This window comes from Macaca nemestrina, chromosome 6, assembly GCF_043159975.1.
Source record: "Macaca nemestrina isolate mMacNem1 chromosome 6, mMacNem.hap1, whole genome shotgun sequence".
Taxonomy (NCBI): Eukaryota; Metazoa; Chordata; class Mammalia; order Primates; family Cercopithecidae; genus Macaca; species Macaca nemestrina.
Window position 1 is genome coordinate 29,838,437 of NC_092130.1, and position 17,711 is coordinate 29,856,147.

Below are 17,711 nucleotides of genomic sequence, written 5' to 3' on the forward strand. Positions count from 1 at the left end.
CAGTAAGCCGAGATGGCATCACTGCACTCCAGCCTGGGCAACAAGAGCCAGACTCTCTCAAAAAAAAAGAAGGTATGATGAGTTTTTCAGTTTAGCAGAGTGAATTTTTTTTTTTTTTTTTGAGACAGGGTCTCGCTGTGTCACCCAGGCTGCAGCCACAGGATATATTAATATATAAAAAATATATCTATAATATTTATATAGTATGTAATCCAAAAATACTGTATATAGTCCATATAAATATTACATATAGTATATAGCTAAAATGTATCTACTGCTTGCCTAGCTCTGTGAGGTACACTTCTTGGCCCTTCCCCACAGCTCCAACATATTCTCCCAAACCTTCAAGGTCCTTCAATGTTGTTATTAGAGGATGGGCACCATGGCTCACGCCTGTAATCCCAGCACTTTGGGAGGCCGAGGCGGGTGGATCACGAGGTCAGAAAATCGAGACCACCCTAGTCAACACGGTAAAACCCCGTCTCTACTAAAAAAAAAAAAAAAATTTTGCCGGGAGTGGTGGCACGCGCCTGTAGTCCCAGCTACTCGGGAGGCTGAGGCAGGAGAATCGCTTGCACCTGGGAGGCGGAGGTCGCGGTCAGCCGAAATTGTGCCAATGCACTCCAGCCTCGGCCACAGAGCAAGGTTCCGTCTCAATATACATATATATTTAATAGCTACTTCCACATAGCCCTCTAATAACTATATATATACACATATATAAAAATATATATAAATACATAAATATATAAATATTTAAAATATATATAGTTATTAAAGGGCTATGTGGAAGTAGCTATTAAACACATGGGCTTTGAAGCTAGAATTCCAAACCGTCTGCAAAGGTGTGCTCTCAGTTAACATCCTTTATCTGTAAGAAGGAAATCAAAACTATTTGACAATGTGACAATGTCTTGAGGAGTAAATGAAGCAATGCATATAAACTGTTTAGCCCAGACCGGTCTGTAAATACATATTGAATAATTTATTCTTATTTTTCCCATTATATAGTATGACAAAGTACGTGATCACGGTGGTTTTCCCCGTCTATGTTGCCTAGGCTGGCCTCGAACTACTCGGCTCAAGCGATCCTCAGCCTCCTAAGTACCTGGGACTAGACGCAGGCACCACCCTGGCTTTAATTAATGCCGTTTTGTTGTTGTTATTCCCCTGCTCCACACAAGGGGCGCTGCCGCTCCCAGGCTGCCAGGGCGGGAGTCAGGAGGGCGGAAGTCTGTCTAGCCAGGCCACCGCCGTCATGGAATACAGGTCCACCTCACCCCGCGGGTGTAGCCGCTTCGTACTGTCGCTTAGGCAGACCCGCTCGCAGCGACAACCAGCCACTCTGCCTCTTTTCGCTCTCCCTTAAGTAATAAACCGTCTTTCCCTATGACGAGTCTTAAACTCTTTGGAAGCAATAATGGCGGCGTCTTCCGGGAGCCGACCTCGCCCCGTGACCTCAGAGGTATACTTCCGGGACACGGAAGTGACCCGTCGCTCCTCCTTCTCCCACTCTCTCTTTCCGGTCTGGAGTCTGGAGACGACGTGCAGGTAGGAGGCCCGGGCGCGACAATCGGGGGGCATCCTGCAGCAAGGGGACCCTGTGGGGCTTGGAACGAAAGACTGGGGTCTTTCCGTGGGAACTGAGCTAGCTGCCGGGCAAGAGACGCGCGGCTGGCCCACTTGGATCCTGGCCAACTCGGGATTGAGTTCGCGCCTGGTCTCGGAAGGCCGGTTTTGCTTCAGGGAGGAGCTTGCGAAGTAAGGGTGAGTGCGGGTCCAACCTTTTAAGGCCTCGGCCCCGCAATACGGCCACGGCCTCGTTTCAGGGGCACAGCGTAGTTGAGCGAACCCGGGACAGACGTGGGTTCCCACCCCTATCTCGCCAACTTTTTTCTTGATTATCGCAGGCCCGCGCCTAATCTCGTTCATTTCCTCATCTGCAGTATAGGAATAACAGTAGCACCGATCCCATGGATTTGTAGTGATCATTCAAAGAAGGAAAGCAGGGAAAATTCTCGCCCTGTATTGGATGCTTCTAAATCTGGGCAATTCTTTCCGTTGCTGAGTCGGGCACGTTGCAAGTTCTAGGCGCTCAGGGCCCAGCACCAATGTTTGCTGTGTGCTTGCCCTGCATTTATATACCCCCGATGACCACTCTGCTCATTACTATAGGGGATGTTAGGGACGGAGAAACGGCAAATTGGCATTTACTGAATGGCCACCATGCCGAAACATACTCATACTTACATAGTTGAGATCTGCTGGAGCCTTTCTATGCTTCTCCAGGTAGAACCTTAGTCTTCTCTTCTGTGGCGCGTTCCTTACGATAGTTAACGCACTTCGTCGTGTTCATTAGCCTGATTTGAAGATAGGAACAGCTAACTTTGTACACCCAAGACTTACACTTGAAGTACTTACTGTGGTCACACACTAAAGTTTATATAGGGAAGGCACAGGAGAGGTCTAGGAACACCTGAGACAGACTGGGGTAGTTATTTGTGGTGTAGAGACACCTTGGCAGGAGGCAGAGAGTGCTGGGCTGGGAGTCAGGACACGTTGTTTCTAGGTTTGGTTTTGCCACTGTCTTTACTGTGACCATAGGCTGAGACACTCTGTCTTCACCATCTGCAGGATACCGATTGGCGTTAGTGTCTTCTGAATATGTTAAATTGTTTTGAACACCAGGAGGTTCAGAAGGCCTGGGTCTTTAGGCAGGAAGCAGTCTTCTCCTAGTCTTCCACTTTCTCATTCATTCTTACCTGCCTTCCTCCTGTCAGTTTCTCCCTCCCTTAGATCCTGTGACAGTATGATTGCACTTATAAGGCCATAATAGGTTAGAGTTGTTTGGTCTCAGAGACCCATCAGATTTCTGGGATGGGTCTTTCCCATTTCCCTGCCTTTTGGATGTATTTTAGTGCCTTTGATATTTGATGTTGGTGAAAGATTTAGTTCTAAATAGTTGTGGGTGTCAAATCAATTGCATTTTGGGCTTTTGAAGGGATCAGGTGGAGCACAGGAAAACAGGAGATGAGAGGCTTGAGGGCTGTGTTGGTAAGGGACCCTTGAATTCTAAGCTGAGGAGTTCATGTAGGAGTCAGGCAGCTCCCTCGCCCCATAAAGGGTGTTTGGAATGGTGTTACCAGTACATGGGTAGGTATTGGTCTTGGGTTTCTTCTTGCCTTTTGGGATGCAGCCTTCAGGCATCTGCTGCTAGATCCCTAGGCTTCTATCCTGTAGGTGCTGTGAGCTTCGCTGTTGATAGTTTCTGGGGAAAGAATACTTCTCATGGTACTTTGCTATATGGCCACAGTTGACACCCCTCCGAGTGCAAGGAGAAAGAACTTTTAGTAAGGCAGAGATGAGAGAATATAGCAGAGTCCTGGATGGAAGAAGACAGGGACATGAAGCAAGACTTAGGGTTTTCTTTAATAGCCGGGGGAAAGGGATTCTGGAAATGTTTTGTCTGTTAACCTTGAGTTTCTTTTCCTTCCACTCAGAAATGGCACCTCGAAAGGGGAAGGAAAAGAAGGAAGAACAGGTCATCAGCCTCGGACCTCAGGTGGCTGAAGGAGAGAATGTATTTGGTGTCTGCCATATCTTTGCATCCTTCAATGACACTTTTGTCCATGTCACTGACCTTTCTGGCAAGTGAGTACCTGGGTGGAGAGGCACCCAGCTGGCAAAAGGCTGAGGAAAGCAATGGCTGGGATGGGCTAGCAGTGGAGGGGGTTCTCTCTAAAGAAATGCTGTTTTATCCAGGTAAGAGAATATGCTTGTCCATTTAGCCCACAAATATTGTGATTTCCCAGGGGTTACAAGAGAGGAGACACATTCTTTGTCCTTATAGTGTGATGGTTATTGAATCCTTGGTTTCTTGGGAATTTCTTTCCTTAGTTCCCTTTGTAGGAGCAGCAGTGGACTGCAAGTGAGCTCTGGATGTGGGTTCGACTGCCATTTAGCAAGTTGTTGTGACTTGTGTGAAATCACTCAAATTCTGAGTTTCGGTTTCCTCATATGTAAAATGAGGACAGTAGTGTCTACCTCGTGGAGTGATTGTAAGGATTAAATGCAGAAGTAGATATATAAAGTGTTAATGCTGAGTTTAGCTATATTGGACCATTCAACCCCATTGGACTGAACTCCATGAGGGCAGAGCCCATGACCATCATCCTCCAACATGACTGAGCTGTGATGCTCTTCACTCATTAGGATATCGTAAGCACTCCTTTTTGGACAAGGAAGAAATGACCCTGTGCTTTTGTCCCCAGAGAAACCATCTGCCGTGTGACTGGTGGGATGAAGGTGAAGGCAGACCGAGATGAATCCTCGCCATATGCTGCTATGTTGGCTGCCCAGGATGTGGCCCAGAGGTGCAAGGAGCTGGGTATCACCGCCCTACACATCAAACTCCGGGCCACAGGAGGAAATAGGTACGAGACGTGGAGGGGATGACTAGGTGGTCGAAAACCTGCTGGGCTTGGGTGCTGGAGCACCTGGATTTGAGGTTTGGGTTTTTCGTTGTGACCTTGAACAAGATATTTTAGTCATATACATATTTAATAATTGGCTCCTCTGTACACCCCCAGCAGCTCAGTGTGGAGCACCCACTGTATACCAGGAGCTGTGTTTCAGGTACTAGAAGAGAGTGATGGGTGAAACATAGGAAACATAGACATGGTCTCTACCCTCCTTGTGTGGGACCTAGGCTGGTAGGAGAGTCAGACTTTAAACAACAGAGCGCCAGGGAGTATGTGCTTTTCATTTGTGACAAATGCCGGGAAGTACAAGTAAGGAGTTGGTGATAAAGTGTAATTTAAACTAAGGTCTCGATGAGTCCAGAGTTCTTCCAGTGAAGGAAGGACAAAAGGAGGGGATTCCAGCTAGAGACAACTGCAAAGAAAGGTCTTGATGTTGAGGGTGAACCTGGGCACCTGTGAAGGAAAGGGTGGCATGAGGTACAGTCAGGGGAAGAGGTGGAGTCCTGTAGGAGAGGGGAAGGACCTGGCCTTGAGTGGTGGTGGGGGAAGGGGCATGAAACTAGATGACTATTAGGTGAACAGGCCGGACAGTGGTCAGAACATACAACAAAACCATAGTGGCCCCTCAGCCTAAAATACTTACCATCTGACTTTTTTTTTTTTTTTTTTTTTTAAAAAACAGGGTCTCACTCTCCCCCAGGCTGGAGTGCAGCAGTGCTGTCTCAGCTTATTGCAGTCTCTGCCTTTCAGGCTCAAGCAGTCCTCCCACCTCAGCCTCCCGAGTAGTCGGGACTGCTAGTAGTAGCGCCACCACGCTGGCTAAATTGTGTATTTTTGTGGAGATGGGGTTTCACCATGTTGCTCAGGCTGGTCTTAAACACCGGAGCTGAAGCAGTCCGCCCTGCCTTGGCCTCCCAAGGTGCTGGAATTACAGATGTGAACCACTGTCCCCAGCCCTGTCTCTTTAAAGAAAGTTTGCAGACCTCTGAACTAGCGGGGTGTTGGAATCTTAGAAAGGAGATCTTTCATTGACTGGGCCGCAGGCTTTTCTTAACTTAAACCTCCATTTTCTAGGACCAAGACCCCTGGACCTGGGGCCCAGTCGGCCCTCAGAGCCCTTGCCCGCTCGGGTATGAAGATCGGGCGGATTGGTAGGTGCCCTCCTCTAGCTAATGCTTGGATCTGTTTTGAAGCATCAGCCCCGAAAAGCACATGCTGTGCCCAGTGGATGTGCAGCGGCTGGTCTGGTCGCTTTTGGCAGTTAAGTTTGTTAAGGGAGGCTACAAGTCACCTTCTGACTTAAAAATCTCTCCCTGACTACCTCTGTCACCTTGATGTGAATGTCCTGTTTCATTTGTGAATCTCTGTCCTCCACTGCCTGGTGCCGGTAAAACTGACAAGAGATGAATTGTCCTTTCCTCCGTTCTTGACGGCATTGCAATGAGCATTTTGTGTGTGCCATCTCCTGCATTGTAGGATGTTCAGCATTTTTGGTATCTGCCCACTAAATATCAGTAGGGCATGCCAGCCGTGTGACAACCATAAATGAAGTCGGGGGGTGCCAGCCTCCATTATTAATACTCATGCCTGTGATTTCCTGGCTCCTTACAGCTCCTAGGAAGGGGGCATTAGTTCTTGCCTGCACGTTGTTTCTGTGCAGTTAGTAGAGATGTACGCTGACGCCCCAGGCCAAAGTTCCTACCGTGTCCTACTTGAAGGATAATTTTGTTTTCTTAAGATGGGGTCTGACTCTGTTGTGTGGGCTGGAGTTCATGGCACAATCTCAGCTCACTGTAAATTTTGCTTCTTGGGCAGATCTGTCCAAGGAATCCTCCCACCACCCCACCTCAACCTCCCGAATAGCTGGGACTACAGGTGTGTGCCACCACACCTGGCTTTTTTTTTTTTTTTTTTTTTTTTTTTGGTAGAGGGGTTTCACCATGTTGCCCAGGCTGGCCTCGAACTCCTGGCCTCAGGCGCTCCACCGGCCTCAGTCTCCCGAAGCCCAAAGTGCTGGGATTACAGGCATGAGCCACTGCACCCAACCTTGAAAGATTTTTTCAGACTTTTTTCAGTATTGTTTTACTTAATGCAAAGGAGACAGTTGCAGTTACCCTGTCCAAAGGGTTTTTCCTCTAGAGAAGATGGTGGGCTAAATGTCAGAAGCTGGATTTCTCCTGTGCCTCTGACATCTTGCACACCTCTCAGCCTGTTTCCCTTTCTGGAAAGTGAGTTAAGACCACGTCAGGAAATTCGAGGAACTGGCAGATGGGGCCGCTTCACGTTCACATCCATCTGTTATGTACTGGGGAGTCATTTGGGGAGCAGCAGGATCTGTTGCTGATTGGTTAGGCCATTGGTCTAGGGAGGCCTGGGGGCCCTTCCCATCCAGCTCCAGGCAATGACGCTTTCTCTTCCTCCACAGAGGACGTCACCCCCATCCCCTCTGACAGCACTCGCAGGAAGGGGGGTCGCCGTGGTCGCCGTCTGTGAACAAGACTCCTCAAAATATTTTCTGTTAATAAATTGCCTTCGTGTAAACTGTTTGAACTCCAGTCTTTTCTCCTTCATCAGGGGCTACTCGGGCATTTGATTTCTTGCTCCTATTTGGCTTCTTGGGAGAAGGAGCCTTAGGAGAGCTGAGATCCTCGTGCTACATTTGGGGTCTTTTCCATGCTACTTGCAGCATTAAGTTGCCTTGGTCATCTAAAGCAGACCAAGGCTTTGGAGACCTCGTTTTGAGTGGAGATGCTGGTTCTAAAAATGGACCAATTCTTAAAGAGTCAGAGTGGGAACTGTGGATCCAAGTGTAGCCTGAAGCGAAGAGGAGCCTTCCAGACCCATGCCATATATAAACACACGTGGGTGTGCATTCTCCCCCCACACCTTCTGTGCAAAGCTGGGAGCTCACTCTACTGTGTCTTGCTTTTTTTCACTTGGCAGATCTTGGAGATTGTTCCACATCAGTACATAAAGTACATAAAGATTGTCACCCCACAAATACACACCAAGTCCTATTTTCATCAGCGATAAAAAAGAAAAGTTCTTGCTTTCCGGAAACTTGCATGCGGCTCTGAGTACCCAGTGACACCAGATGGTACTCAGTGTTTTGCAAGGGATTACCACAAGGCCCCGTGATGGTGCCTGCCATGGTTAGGACAGGCTGGTGGCTGGGTAGGATTAGTGAGGCCCAGTGGAGAGGATGCTGTGTGTCACAGGCTGGAGAGATGAGACCATTGAGGTAGTCAGTTGTAGAGGAAAGAAACCAACAAGAGGGGAAAACTTTTGGGGATGCTGCTTTCAGTCTTTGATGGCGTGTTCTAGGGAGAGGGAATAAGCGAATAAATGGGTTCTGAGACAAGGGGTTACTGATGAGTGTTTGTTACATGCCAAACCTTGCTAGAGATGTTAATCTCATTGAATCAATCTGATGAAAAAGATAAACTATGCCCATCATACAGCCAAGAAAACCAGCATGGGAAGTCACTTGGCAAAGGTCACAGCTTACAAGAGGATAAGAGTTCTGACTCAAGCTGCACACATTGTAGGTAACAGCCTTATTGAGGTAATTTACATACAATTCACCTATAAAATGATTTCTAGTACTGTAGATTATGAAACAAAATGAGCTTTAGGGCATTTCACACCCTGTCCTGCTACCCCCCCCCACACACACACACCAAAACAAACCCATTAGCAATGCTCCTTACCCTGCCTTGAACAATCATTAATCCATCTATAAATTTGCCTGTTGGCATTTCATATACAATTGTGCATTGCTTAATGATGGGGATACATTCTGAGAAAGGTCAGGTGATTTTGTGCAAACTAAACCTAGATAATACAGCCTGTTGATTCTACTCTTGGAGTTGGTATAGCATGTTACTGTATTGAATACTGTAGCCAATTATAACAATACTATTTGTGTATCCTAACTTAGAAAAGGTAGAGTTAAAATACAGTATAATCATGGGACCGCTGGTGAATGTATGGTCTTTTTTTTTTTTTTTTTTTTTTTTTTTTTTTTGAGACGGAGTCTCGCTCTGTCGCCCAGGCTGGAGTGCAGTGGCTGGATCTCAGCTCACTGCAAGCTCCGCCTCCCGGGTTTACGCCATTCTCCTGCCTCAGCCTCCCGAGTAGCTGGGACTACAGGCGCCGCCACCTCGCCCGGCTAGTTTTTTGTATTTTTTAGTAGAGATGGGGTTTCACCGTGTTAGCCAGGATGGTCTTGATCTCCTGACCTCGTGATCCGCCCGTCTCGGCCTCCCAAAGTGCTGGGATTACAGGCTTGAGCCACCGCGCCCGGCCCGAATGTATGGTCTTTTGTTGACTGAAACATTATTTGGTGCATGACTAAGTGGAATCTACTTTGTGTGCTCTCATGTAAGTTCCTTTTTTATTGCCAAATGATAATCTGTTGTCTGGAAGTACAGACGGCTCCACAAGTTTTTTTCCACCTTGGACAACCTTTTTCAATCTTGCTTGAGAGAAGGTCTGGCTCTTGCCCAGGCTGGAGTGCAGTGGTGTGATCATGGCTCACTGCGGCTTCAACCTCCTGGGCTCAAGCAATCCTGCCACCTCAGCCTCCTGAGCAGCTGGGACTACAGGCGTGTGTTACCACACCTGGCTAATTTTTTTTTTTTTCTTTTGAGACACGGTCTCACTGTGTTACCCAGGCTGGTTTTGAACTAGGCTCAAGTGATCCTCCTGCCTGTCTCCCAAAGTGCTGAGATTACAGGCATGAGCTGCTGTGTCCCACTGAATCCCTTCATCTTTTTTTTTTTTTTTTTTTTTTTTTTTTCCTGAGATGTTTCGCTCTTGTCGCCCAGGCTGGAGTGCAATGGCATGATCTCGGCTCACAGCATCCTCCACCTCCCAGGTTCAAGCGATTCTCCTGCCTCGGCCTCCCGAGTAGCTGGAATTACAGGCATGTGCCACCATGCTTGGCTAATTTTGTATTTTTAGTAGAGACGGGGTTTCTCCATGTTGGTCATGCTGGTCTCGATCTCCCAACCTAAGGTGATCCGCCCACCTCAGCCTCCCAAAGTGCTGAGATTACAGGCATGAGCCACCGCGCCCGGCTGAATCCCTTCATCTCAAAGGGTGTGGGCCAAGCACAGTAGCTCACATCTGTAATCCCAGCACTTTGGGAGACCGAGGTGGGAGGATGGCTTGAGACAGAAACAACCTGGGTAACATATCGAGATGCCCATCTCTTAAAAAAAAAAAAGAAAAAAATTGGTATGCTGGTGCACGTTTGCAGTCGCAGCTTCTCTGGAGACTGAGCCCGGGAGGTCGAAGCTGCAGTGAGCTGTGATTGTGCCACTGTACTCCACTCCAGCCTGGGCAACAGAGTGAGACCCAATCTCACTAAAAAAAAAAAAAAAAATTGTTTTTTAAAAAAGGATATGATTAAGCCAAAAGCATAAGATAAATGAGGGTGTTGACACTGATTATTTTAACAAATGGGGGAGAAGGTACAAATCTTAGAATTCTAAATAATATAAGTAGATACTCCCCTCTTCAGTAAGTGGAACTCCCCACCCCTTAGGGTGTAGGTTGAACTTAGTGATTTGCTTTCCTAAGAACAGAATATGGAGGAGGGAAATAGTAACTTTACTGTGGAGAAACTTGGCACACGCTAACGTAACCAAATTGAGGTTGATATCACTTGTGAAAAATCCATTGATACATACTCTAGTTTGACATAAGAAGAGCAGTTCACCTCTGATATTCTCCTAAAAACCCATAACCCAGTTAGAGGACATCTACAAAATAACAGTACTCCTTAAACTGTTAAAAGTCATGAAAGTCAAGGACAGACCGGGTGCGGTGGCTCACACCTGTAATCCCAGCACTTTGGGAGGCCAAGGCGGGCAGATCACGAGGTCATGAGATGGAGATCATCCTGGCTAACATGGTGAAACCCCCTCTCTACTAAAAATACAAAAAATTAGCCAGGCGTGGTGGCGGGCGCCTGTAGTCCCAGCTACTCAGGAGGCTGAGGCAGGAGAATGGCGTGAACCCGGGAGGCGGAGCTTGCAGTGAGCCGAGGTCGAGCCACTGCACTCCAGCCTGGGCGACAGAGCGAGACTCTTATCTCAAAAAAAAAAAAAAAAAAAAAAGTCAAGGACAGGAGATTAAGGAGGCATGAAAACTAAATGCATTGTGGTATCCTGGATTGGATTCTGGAACCAGAATAGGGTATTAACATAAAAACTAGTGAAATAGGATAAAGGCAGGGCACAGTGGCTCACGCCTATAATCCCAACACTTTGGGAAGCCGAGACAGGAGGAAGGATTGAGCCCACGAGTTTGAGACCAGCCTGGGCAACATAGGGAGATGCCATCTCTACAAAAAATAAAAAATTAGCTGGGCATGGTGGCACACGTCTGTACTGCCAGCTACTTGGGAGGCTGAGGTGGGAGAATTGCTTGAGCCTGGAAAGTGGAGGCTGCAGTGAGCTGTGATTGCATCACTACATTCAGCCTGGGCCACAGAGCAAGACCCTATCTCAAAAACTAAATAAGTAAATAATAAATTTAAAAATATGAATAAAGTCTGGAGTTAAAGTCTGGAATAAAGCTAGTAGTAATGTACCAGTGGTTTCCTTCTTTTGGCAAATATATCATGGCGATGTAAGATGGTAACAGGTGAAACTGGGTGAGTGGCCCACAGAAACTCTATCTTTGCAACTTTTTGGTTAACTTAAAATTATTCCAAAGTCAAATTATTGGGAAAAAAAATGAGGGGTGCTTTTGTACTGTCAGTCTGGTTTCCAAGGCAGGATGTGGTGCACAGACCCTCAGGAGGTAGACACGCCTGGATGAAAATCCTGTTCCACAGCTTCAGACCGTTCAACCTTAGGCGAAACACTTAACCTCTCAGCCGTTTAGTGGAAACTCCTGTGATGATGGTTGCCTCAGATGGAATCACACAAGATCAAAGTGTTTAGCGCTGTGCCTGGCACTGAAGAAGCTGCTGCTATTCTTACACTGGTGCAGTTCTTGTGCCAAGCAGCATAAAGGACAGCTGGCTGGAATCATGGTGGAAAAATGCTGCCAGTTGCTGGAGCATTCTTTTTATTTCCTGTGGTGAGACTGTAACTTGTCCTGCTCTTTCCTGGTAACCAGGGATGCAATCAGCCGGGTATTTGAAAGCAGTTCCTTTAGGGGGTTTTGCCTGAAAGGAGAGCCAAGTTGTGGTGCGGCTCAGGTGGGAACGTAGCAGCCTATTGACCGCAGAGGCGGCTGCCCACCTGAGACTGCAACCTGCAGCAGAGGCGCCTGCAGCCCCAACCAGGCCTCTAGAGACAGTCCCTGCCCCTCTCCCCTGCTCCCCTCCCTGGCTGCTTTCTTATGCCATGGTTTCCTTCCTAGCATTTCCCGGTCTTCCCTCTGGCCCCTGCCTATCTCTGGACCATATTGCAACTTGCCATCTAAAACTAACTGGATTCTGTCACTCCCTGCTGTTTTTTGGGGGGACGGAGTTTCGCTCTGTCACTCAGGCTGGAGTGCCCTCTCGGGCTCACTGCAACCTCCACCTCCCGAGTTCAAGCAATTCTCCTGCCTCAGCCTCCCAAGTAGCTGGGATTACAGGTGCCCGCCACCACACCTGGCTAATTTTTGTAGTTTTTAGTAGAGGGTTTCACTACGTAGGTTTCACCATATTGGCCAGCCAGTTCTCGAACTTCTGACCTCAGGTTATCCGCCCTCCTTGGCCTCCCAAAGTGTTGGGATTACAGGCATGAGCCACCGCGCCTGGTCCTCCCTTGCTGTTTTATCACTGCCCTCCCTGTTTTCTTTAGAACAGATCCAATCTCCTCAGTGAATCTCCTGTGTTTTAGCTAGCCCCACCCCATCCTCCGCCCATCTCACTCTGCCCAAGCCAAGCCTGGTTCCCTCAGTCCTCCCCTCCTCCATGCCTTCTCGTGTTTTCCGCCTCTCCTCTGTGTCTTCCCTCCCAGTTTGGCTCATGGAGTATCTACTCTCCCCAACTTGGCCTCACTATCATCTGCTTACCTGTTGGAATCTGAAGAAGAACGGTGGAGAATCCCTGAGAGCGGCTGGGAGGTAGACCTAGGCTCTATCACTCCCCATCCCCAACCCCAAACAAAGTGAGGGGGCTGAACTTGACACTCACATTAAGCCCTAAATACTCTGATTTCTGGGCTAACATGAGCCCAGGTAGGAGTGTCCTTGAGCTCTTGGCAGAAGCAAAAGCACATCCTCTCTGAGGAAAGCCCTCTACAACGGAAGCCCTCCAGTTTCCCACACATTAGGTAAAACCAAATATGGGCCCATTCCCTGCCCTCTCAGAGCTCATAGAAAAAAATCATCACACATGCAGATAAACCACCAGAATGAGAGGCAGCACAAACAACAAACAGATTTAGATACCCAAAAGACTTCTGATGATACTAGAATATAACTACATATGAAATGTTGAAAGAAATATGCAATGGAACAAAAAGAGTGGACAAAACCTATTTTAAAAATCAGGTATATTCAAAATGGAACCAGAGAAAACCCTCTGAAAGAAAAATACATATGATCAATGAAATGAAATGCTTAGTGGATAGGTTAAATGGCAGATTAGAACCAGCCGCAAGAAGAGTTACTGGCCGGGCGAAGTGGCTCACGCCCAGTAATCTCAGCACTTCGGGAGGCCGACGGGGGCAGATCATGAGGTCAGGAGTTTGAGAGCAGCCTGACCAACATGGTGAAACCCCATCTCTACTAAAAATACAAAAATTAGCTGGGCGTGGTGGCGCATGCCTGTAGTCCCAGCTACTCAGGAGGCTGAGGCACGAGAATCACTCAAACCCGGGAGGCGGAGGTTGCAATGAACCAAGATCGCGCCATTGCATTCCAGCCTGGGTGACAGAGCAAGACTGTATCTCAAAAAAAAAGAAAAAAAAAGAAAAAGAAAAAGAAAAGAAAAAAAAAGAGTTACTGAACTGCAAAATAAATCTGAAGAAATTACAAAACAGAGAAGATTCCAAGAGGATTTGGAACTGAAGACAATTCTGCCTGAGGGAGCACCGGCCTTGCCAGCCACTCTGGGGCCCGGTGAGCCTCCATTCACCTGGGGGACCTGGCAGTGGCCCCCTGTTGTCCAGAGAGGGCACTAGCAAGGCCACCCTCAAGCTCTTGGTGCAGGATCAGGAAAACCTTTCCCAAGAGGTGGCTGCAGAGGAGGGTTATTTACTTTAAATGGGCCAAAAAGGAAAACGTATAAGGGATTTCAAACAGGTAAAGTTCTGTCTCAGGGAAGAGGCAGCAGTGGTGTTATACGTGGTCCTAAGGTGGTAGAAGTTGGCTAGGGAAGGAGTTGTACAGAGGTAGACTTGACATCAAATAAAGAGGGGTTCCCTTCCTTCCTTCCTTCCTTCCTTCCTTCCTTCCTTCCTTCCTTCCTTCCTTCCCTCCCTCCTTCCCTCCCTCCCTCCCTCCCTCCCTCCTTCCTTCCTTCCTTCCTTCCTTCTCCTTTCTTTCCTTCTTTTTTATTTTTTTGAAGACAAGACATCTGCCCAGACTGGAGTGCAATGGTGCGATCGTAACTCACTGCAGCCTCGACCTCCCAGGGTCAAGCAGTCCTCCCACCTCAGCCTCCTGAGTAGCTGGGACTACAGGTGTGCACCACCATTCCCAACTAATATTTTTCCCCACTTTTTGTAGAGATAGGGTTTCACATTGTTGCCCAGGCTGGTCTCGAACTCCTGGGGTCAAGCAATTATCCCACCTTGGCTTCCCAAAGTACTGGAATTACAGGTGTGAGCCACCATCCCTGGCCTAAAGAGGAGTTTTTTATTTTTATTTTTTTGAGACAGAGCCTTGCTCTTGTTGCCCAGGTTGGAGTGCAATGGCGTGATCTCTGCTCACGGCAACCTCCGCCTCCCAAGTTCAAGCAATTCTCCTGCCTCAGCCTCCTAAGTAGCTGGGATTACATGCGCCCACCACCACGCCCGAATAATTTTTGTATTTTTAGTAGAGATGAGGTTTCACCATATTGGCTAGGCTGGTCTCGAACTCCTGACCTCAGGTGATCTGCCCGCCTCGGCCTCCTGAAGTGCTGGGATTACAGGCATGAGCCACTGCACCCGGCCTAGAGAGTTTTCTAAAAGAGCTGCTCAAAGAGGGATTTAAACTGCTTCATGAGATAGTGATCTCTCCATCACTGGAGGCATACAAGTGTAAAAGACTTCCAAACGCTAGTTATATCAGAAACACATAAAAGAGAAAGGTGCAGTCAGTGAAATTCAAATGCTCTCAAACCAAACATACCATCTCTCTTCTCCCCTACTGAAAACAACAGTAAAACCCACTAGAATTAGCACCAAAGAAATACAATGCAAGCCACAAAAGTGAGCCACATATGTAATTTCAAATTTTCTAGTAGCCATATTAATAAAGTACCAAAAAGTGACATTAATTTTAATATGTTTCATTTAACCCAATATGTCCAAAATATTTTCACTTCAACATATAATCAATATAAAAATAATTAATGTTTTACTGTTTTTTTTGTGTGTGGTAAGTTTGAGATCTGTTGTACATTTAGACTTATAGCACACTTCCATTTGGACTTGCCACATTTCAAGGGCTCAACTACCATGTGGCAGATATAATTGTGTCCCAGTATGCTTTCTCTTCATCTTCTATTGGAAATAGGAATCTCAATTTTTAGCTGCGTGTATGGCTGATCAGAATGAAGACTACATTTTTATGGAGGATGGTCTGAGCAATATTAAAATAGAAAAAAAAAAAAGAAGAAGAAGAAACATAGAATTCAGAGAAACAAGGAAAAAAGACTACAGTTTCCAGCCTCCCCAGGCAGCTAAGTGTGACTCACACAACTAAGTTGTGGCCAGTGAGAGGTAAGCAGAGTCACATATGCACTCTACAGTCTACAGGGAGAGTCTTGAAGAGGAGAAGGCATGACCTTCTTCTCTTTCCTCTAGATATTCACTTTTAGATCTTTGCTGGAACCTGTCGCCTTATCAGACAAACTTCCCTGACATCACAGATCCATTAGCATCCCTCACCTCTGCCCATCATTCTCAAGCTATTTATCCATGTATGCTGCTAAATGTGTGGATCTTAGCTCCACTTGGTATTAACATCTATATCACCAAGTTCGTGGTTTTCAAACAGAAGTATGCATCAGATTCAGATTGCTGGGCTCCCACCCTGAGTTTCTGATTCAGTAGATCTGGGATGGAGGCCTGAAGATTTGCCTTCCTTTTTGCCTGCCTGCCTGCCTGCCTGCCTGCCTTCCTTTCTTCCTTCCTTCCTTCCTTCCTTCCTTCCTTCCTTCCTTCCTTCCTTCCTTCCTTCCTTCCTTCCTCTCTCTCTCTCTCTTTCTTTCTCTTTCTCTCTCTCTCTCTTTCTTTTTTTAAATTTAGAGACAGGGTCTTGCTATGTTGCCCTCACTGGTCTTGAACTCCAGGGCTCAATTGATCCACCCACCCTAGCTTCCAAAATGCCAGGATTATAGGCATGAGCCACCGCACCTGGTCTGAAGATTTGTATTTCTAAGTTCCCACGTAGTGCTGATGTTGATGGTCCAGAGACCACATTTTGAGAACCACTAGGCTTGGTGACTACTGGACTTTTCTGTTCAGGTCACTGCTGTCCCAGCACCTGAGACAATGTGTACCTGGTATCCTATAAATATATTTATGACTCGAATTACAAGTATTACCTCATTCAGTCGCTTTGAGGTAAGTACTGTTATTATCTAAATTTAACATGTGAGGAAACTGAGGGTCAGAGAGGTTAAGTGACTTGTCCAGGGGCACACAGCTGGAAAGGGGCAGGAGCAAGGATTCAAACATACATACGCTTGTCTATAGCCACAGACTGTACCCTTAGTCGCCACACTCTTTCACTTCTAGCAGGCTGGGGCTCAGTGCAATCAGGCTACCAAGGAAATTGAGGAGGAGGAGGACCCGCCCTGTCCTAGCATCTCAGCAGAGTGCCGGAAGTACAGGGTGGCAGAGTCCTGTCCCTGAAGGGAGCCCCGCTGCCACGAGAGCTTGCATCAGTCATATATAGGTGGCCACCAGGTGGCAGCATTGTTCTGACAGGAAGCTGCCTGCTGCCTTGGTGCCTTAGTTCTGATCTGGCTTTTGCCACCCCTGGTTCAGTGACTCTTAGCATATCCATTTCTTATGTGCCTCTGTTTCCTCATCTTTACAAAAAGGAGGTTGCATCTCTGTGATCTGAGCCCTTGCAGCTGAGATACCGTGTAAAGGAGAAAGGTGCAGCCAGTGAAATTCAAATGTTCCCAAACCAAACCATATCTCTTCTCTCCTACTGAAAACAACAACAAAACCCACCAGAATTAGCACCAAAGAAATATGATGCAAGCCACAAAAGTGAGCCACAGTGTAATTTCAAATTTTCTAGTAGCCATACTAATAAAGTATCACAAAGTGACATTAATTTTAATATTTCATTTAATCTAACATGTTCGAAATATTTTCATTTCAACATATAATCAGTATAAAAATTATTAAGATGTTTTACTTTTTTGTGTTAAGTTTGAGATCCATTGTACTTTTTTTTTTTTTTTTTTGAGAAGGAGTCTGTCTGTCACTCAGGCTGGAATGCAGTGGCATGATCTTGTCTCACTGCAACCTCTACCTCCCCGGTTCAAGCAATTCTCCTACCTCAGCCTCCCAAGTAGCTGGGATTTACAGGCACCCACCATCACGCCAGGGTAATTTTTGTATTTTTAGTAGAGATGGGGTTTCACCATGTTGGCCAGGCTGGTCCCGAACTCCTGACCTCAGGTGATCCACCCGCCTCAGCCTCCCAAAGTGCTGGGATTACAGGCCACTGAGCCCGGCCTGTCCATTATATATTTACACTTATAGCACACTTCCATTTGGACTAGACACATTTCAAGGGCTCAACTACCATGTGTAGCTAGTGGCTGCCATGTTAGACAGCACAGCCTTAGATACAATGCCAAACATTTATTGAGGTAGGTACTATGCTGAGTGTTTTACATGCATTCTTTTTTTTTTTTTTTTTTTTTTTTTGAGACAGAGTCTTGCTCTGTCACCAAGGCAGGAGTGCAATGGCATGATCTCGGTTCACTGCAACCTTCGCTTCCCGGCTTCAAGCGAGATTCTCTCCCTTCAACCTCCCGAGTAGCCAGAAGTACAGGCACCTGCCATCGCGCTGGCTAGTTTTTTGTGTTTTTAGTAGAGATGGGGT

General features: G+C 46.9%; 1 protein-coding gene across 4 annotated transcripts; it reads left to right on the forward strand.

Annotated features, from left to right (window-relative positions):
- The first annotated feature begins 1,433 nt into the window (after positions 1-1,433).
- Positions 1,434-7,031, forward strand: LOC105466866 (ribosomal protein S14). Of its 4 annotated transcripts, none has more exons than XM_071098224.1 (5): positions 1,434-1,551; positions 3,501-3,651; positions 4,272-4,433; positions 5,556-5,741; positions 6,907-7,031. In XM_071098224.1, exons 2-5 carry the CDS (start codon positions 3,503-3,505, stop codon positions 6,929-6,931), a joined length of 522 nt encoding a protein of 173 aa, XP_070954325.1. In that variant the 5' UTR covers positions 1,434-1,551; positions 3,501-3,502; the 3' UTR covers positions 6,932-7,031. The 4 variants fall into 4 exon arrangements, with proteins under 4 accessions (XP_070954325.1, XP_011714294.1, XP_070954324.1 ...); XM_011715992.3 differs by having other exon boundaries at positions 1,450-1,551; positions 5,556-5,632; XM_071098223.1 differs by lacking the exon at positions 1,434-1,551 and adding an exon at positions 1,576-1,767.
- Positions 7,032-17,711: the final 10,680 nt, after the last annotated feature.

What these genes read in the sequence shown, in the direction of transcription:
- LOC105466866 (XM_071098224.1), top strand. Translation starts at nt 3,503, where the DNA reads ATGGCACCTCGAAAGGGGAAGGAAAAGAAGGAAGAACAGGTCATCAGC. An exon ending in GTCACTGACCTTTCTGGCAA is followed by an intron (nt 3,652 to 4,271) that starts GTGAGTACCTGG and finishes TTTTGTCCCCAG; the next exon opens with AGAAACCATCTGCCGTGTGA. An exon ending in TGGTCTGGTCGCTTTTGGCA is followed by an intron (nt 5,742 to 6,906) that starts GTTAAGTTTGTT and finishes CTTCCTCCACAG; the next exon opens with AGGACGTCACCCCCATCCCC.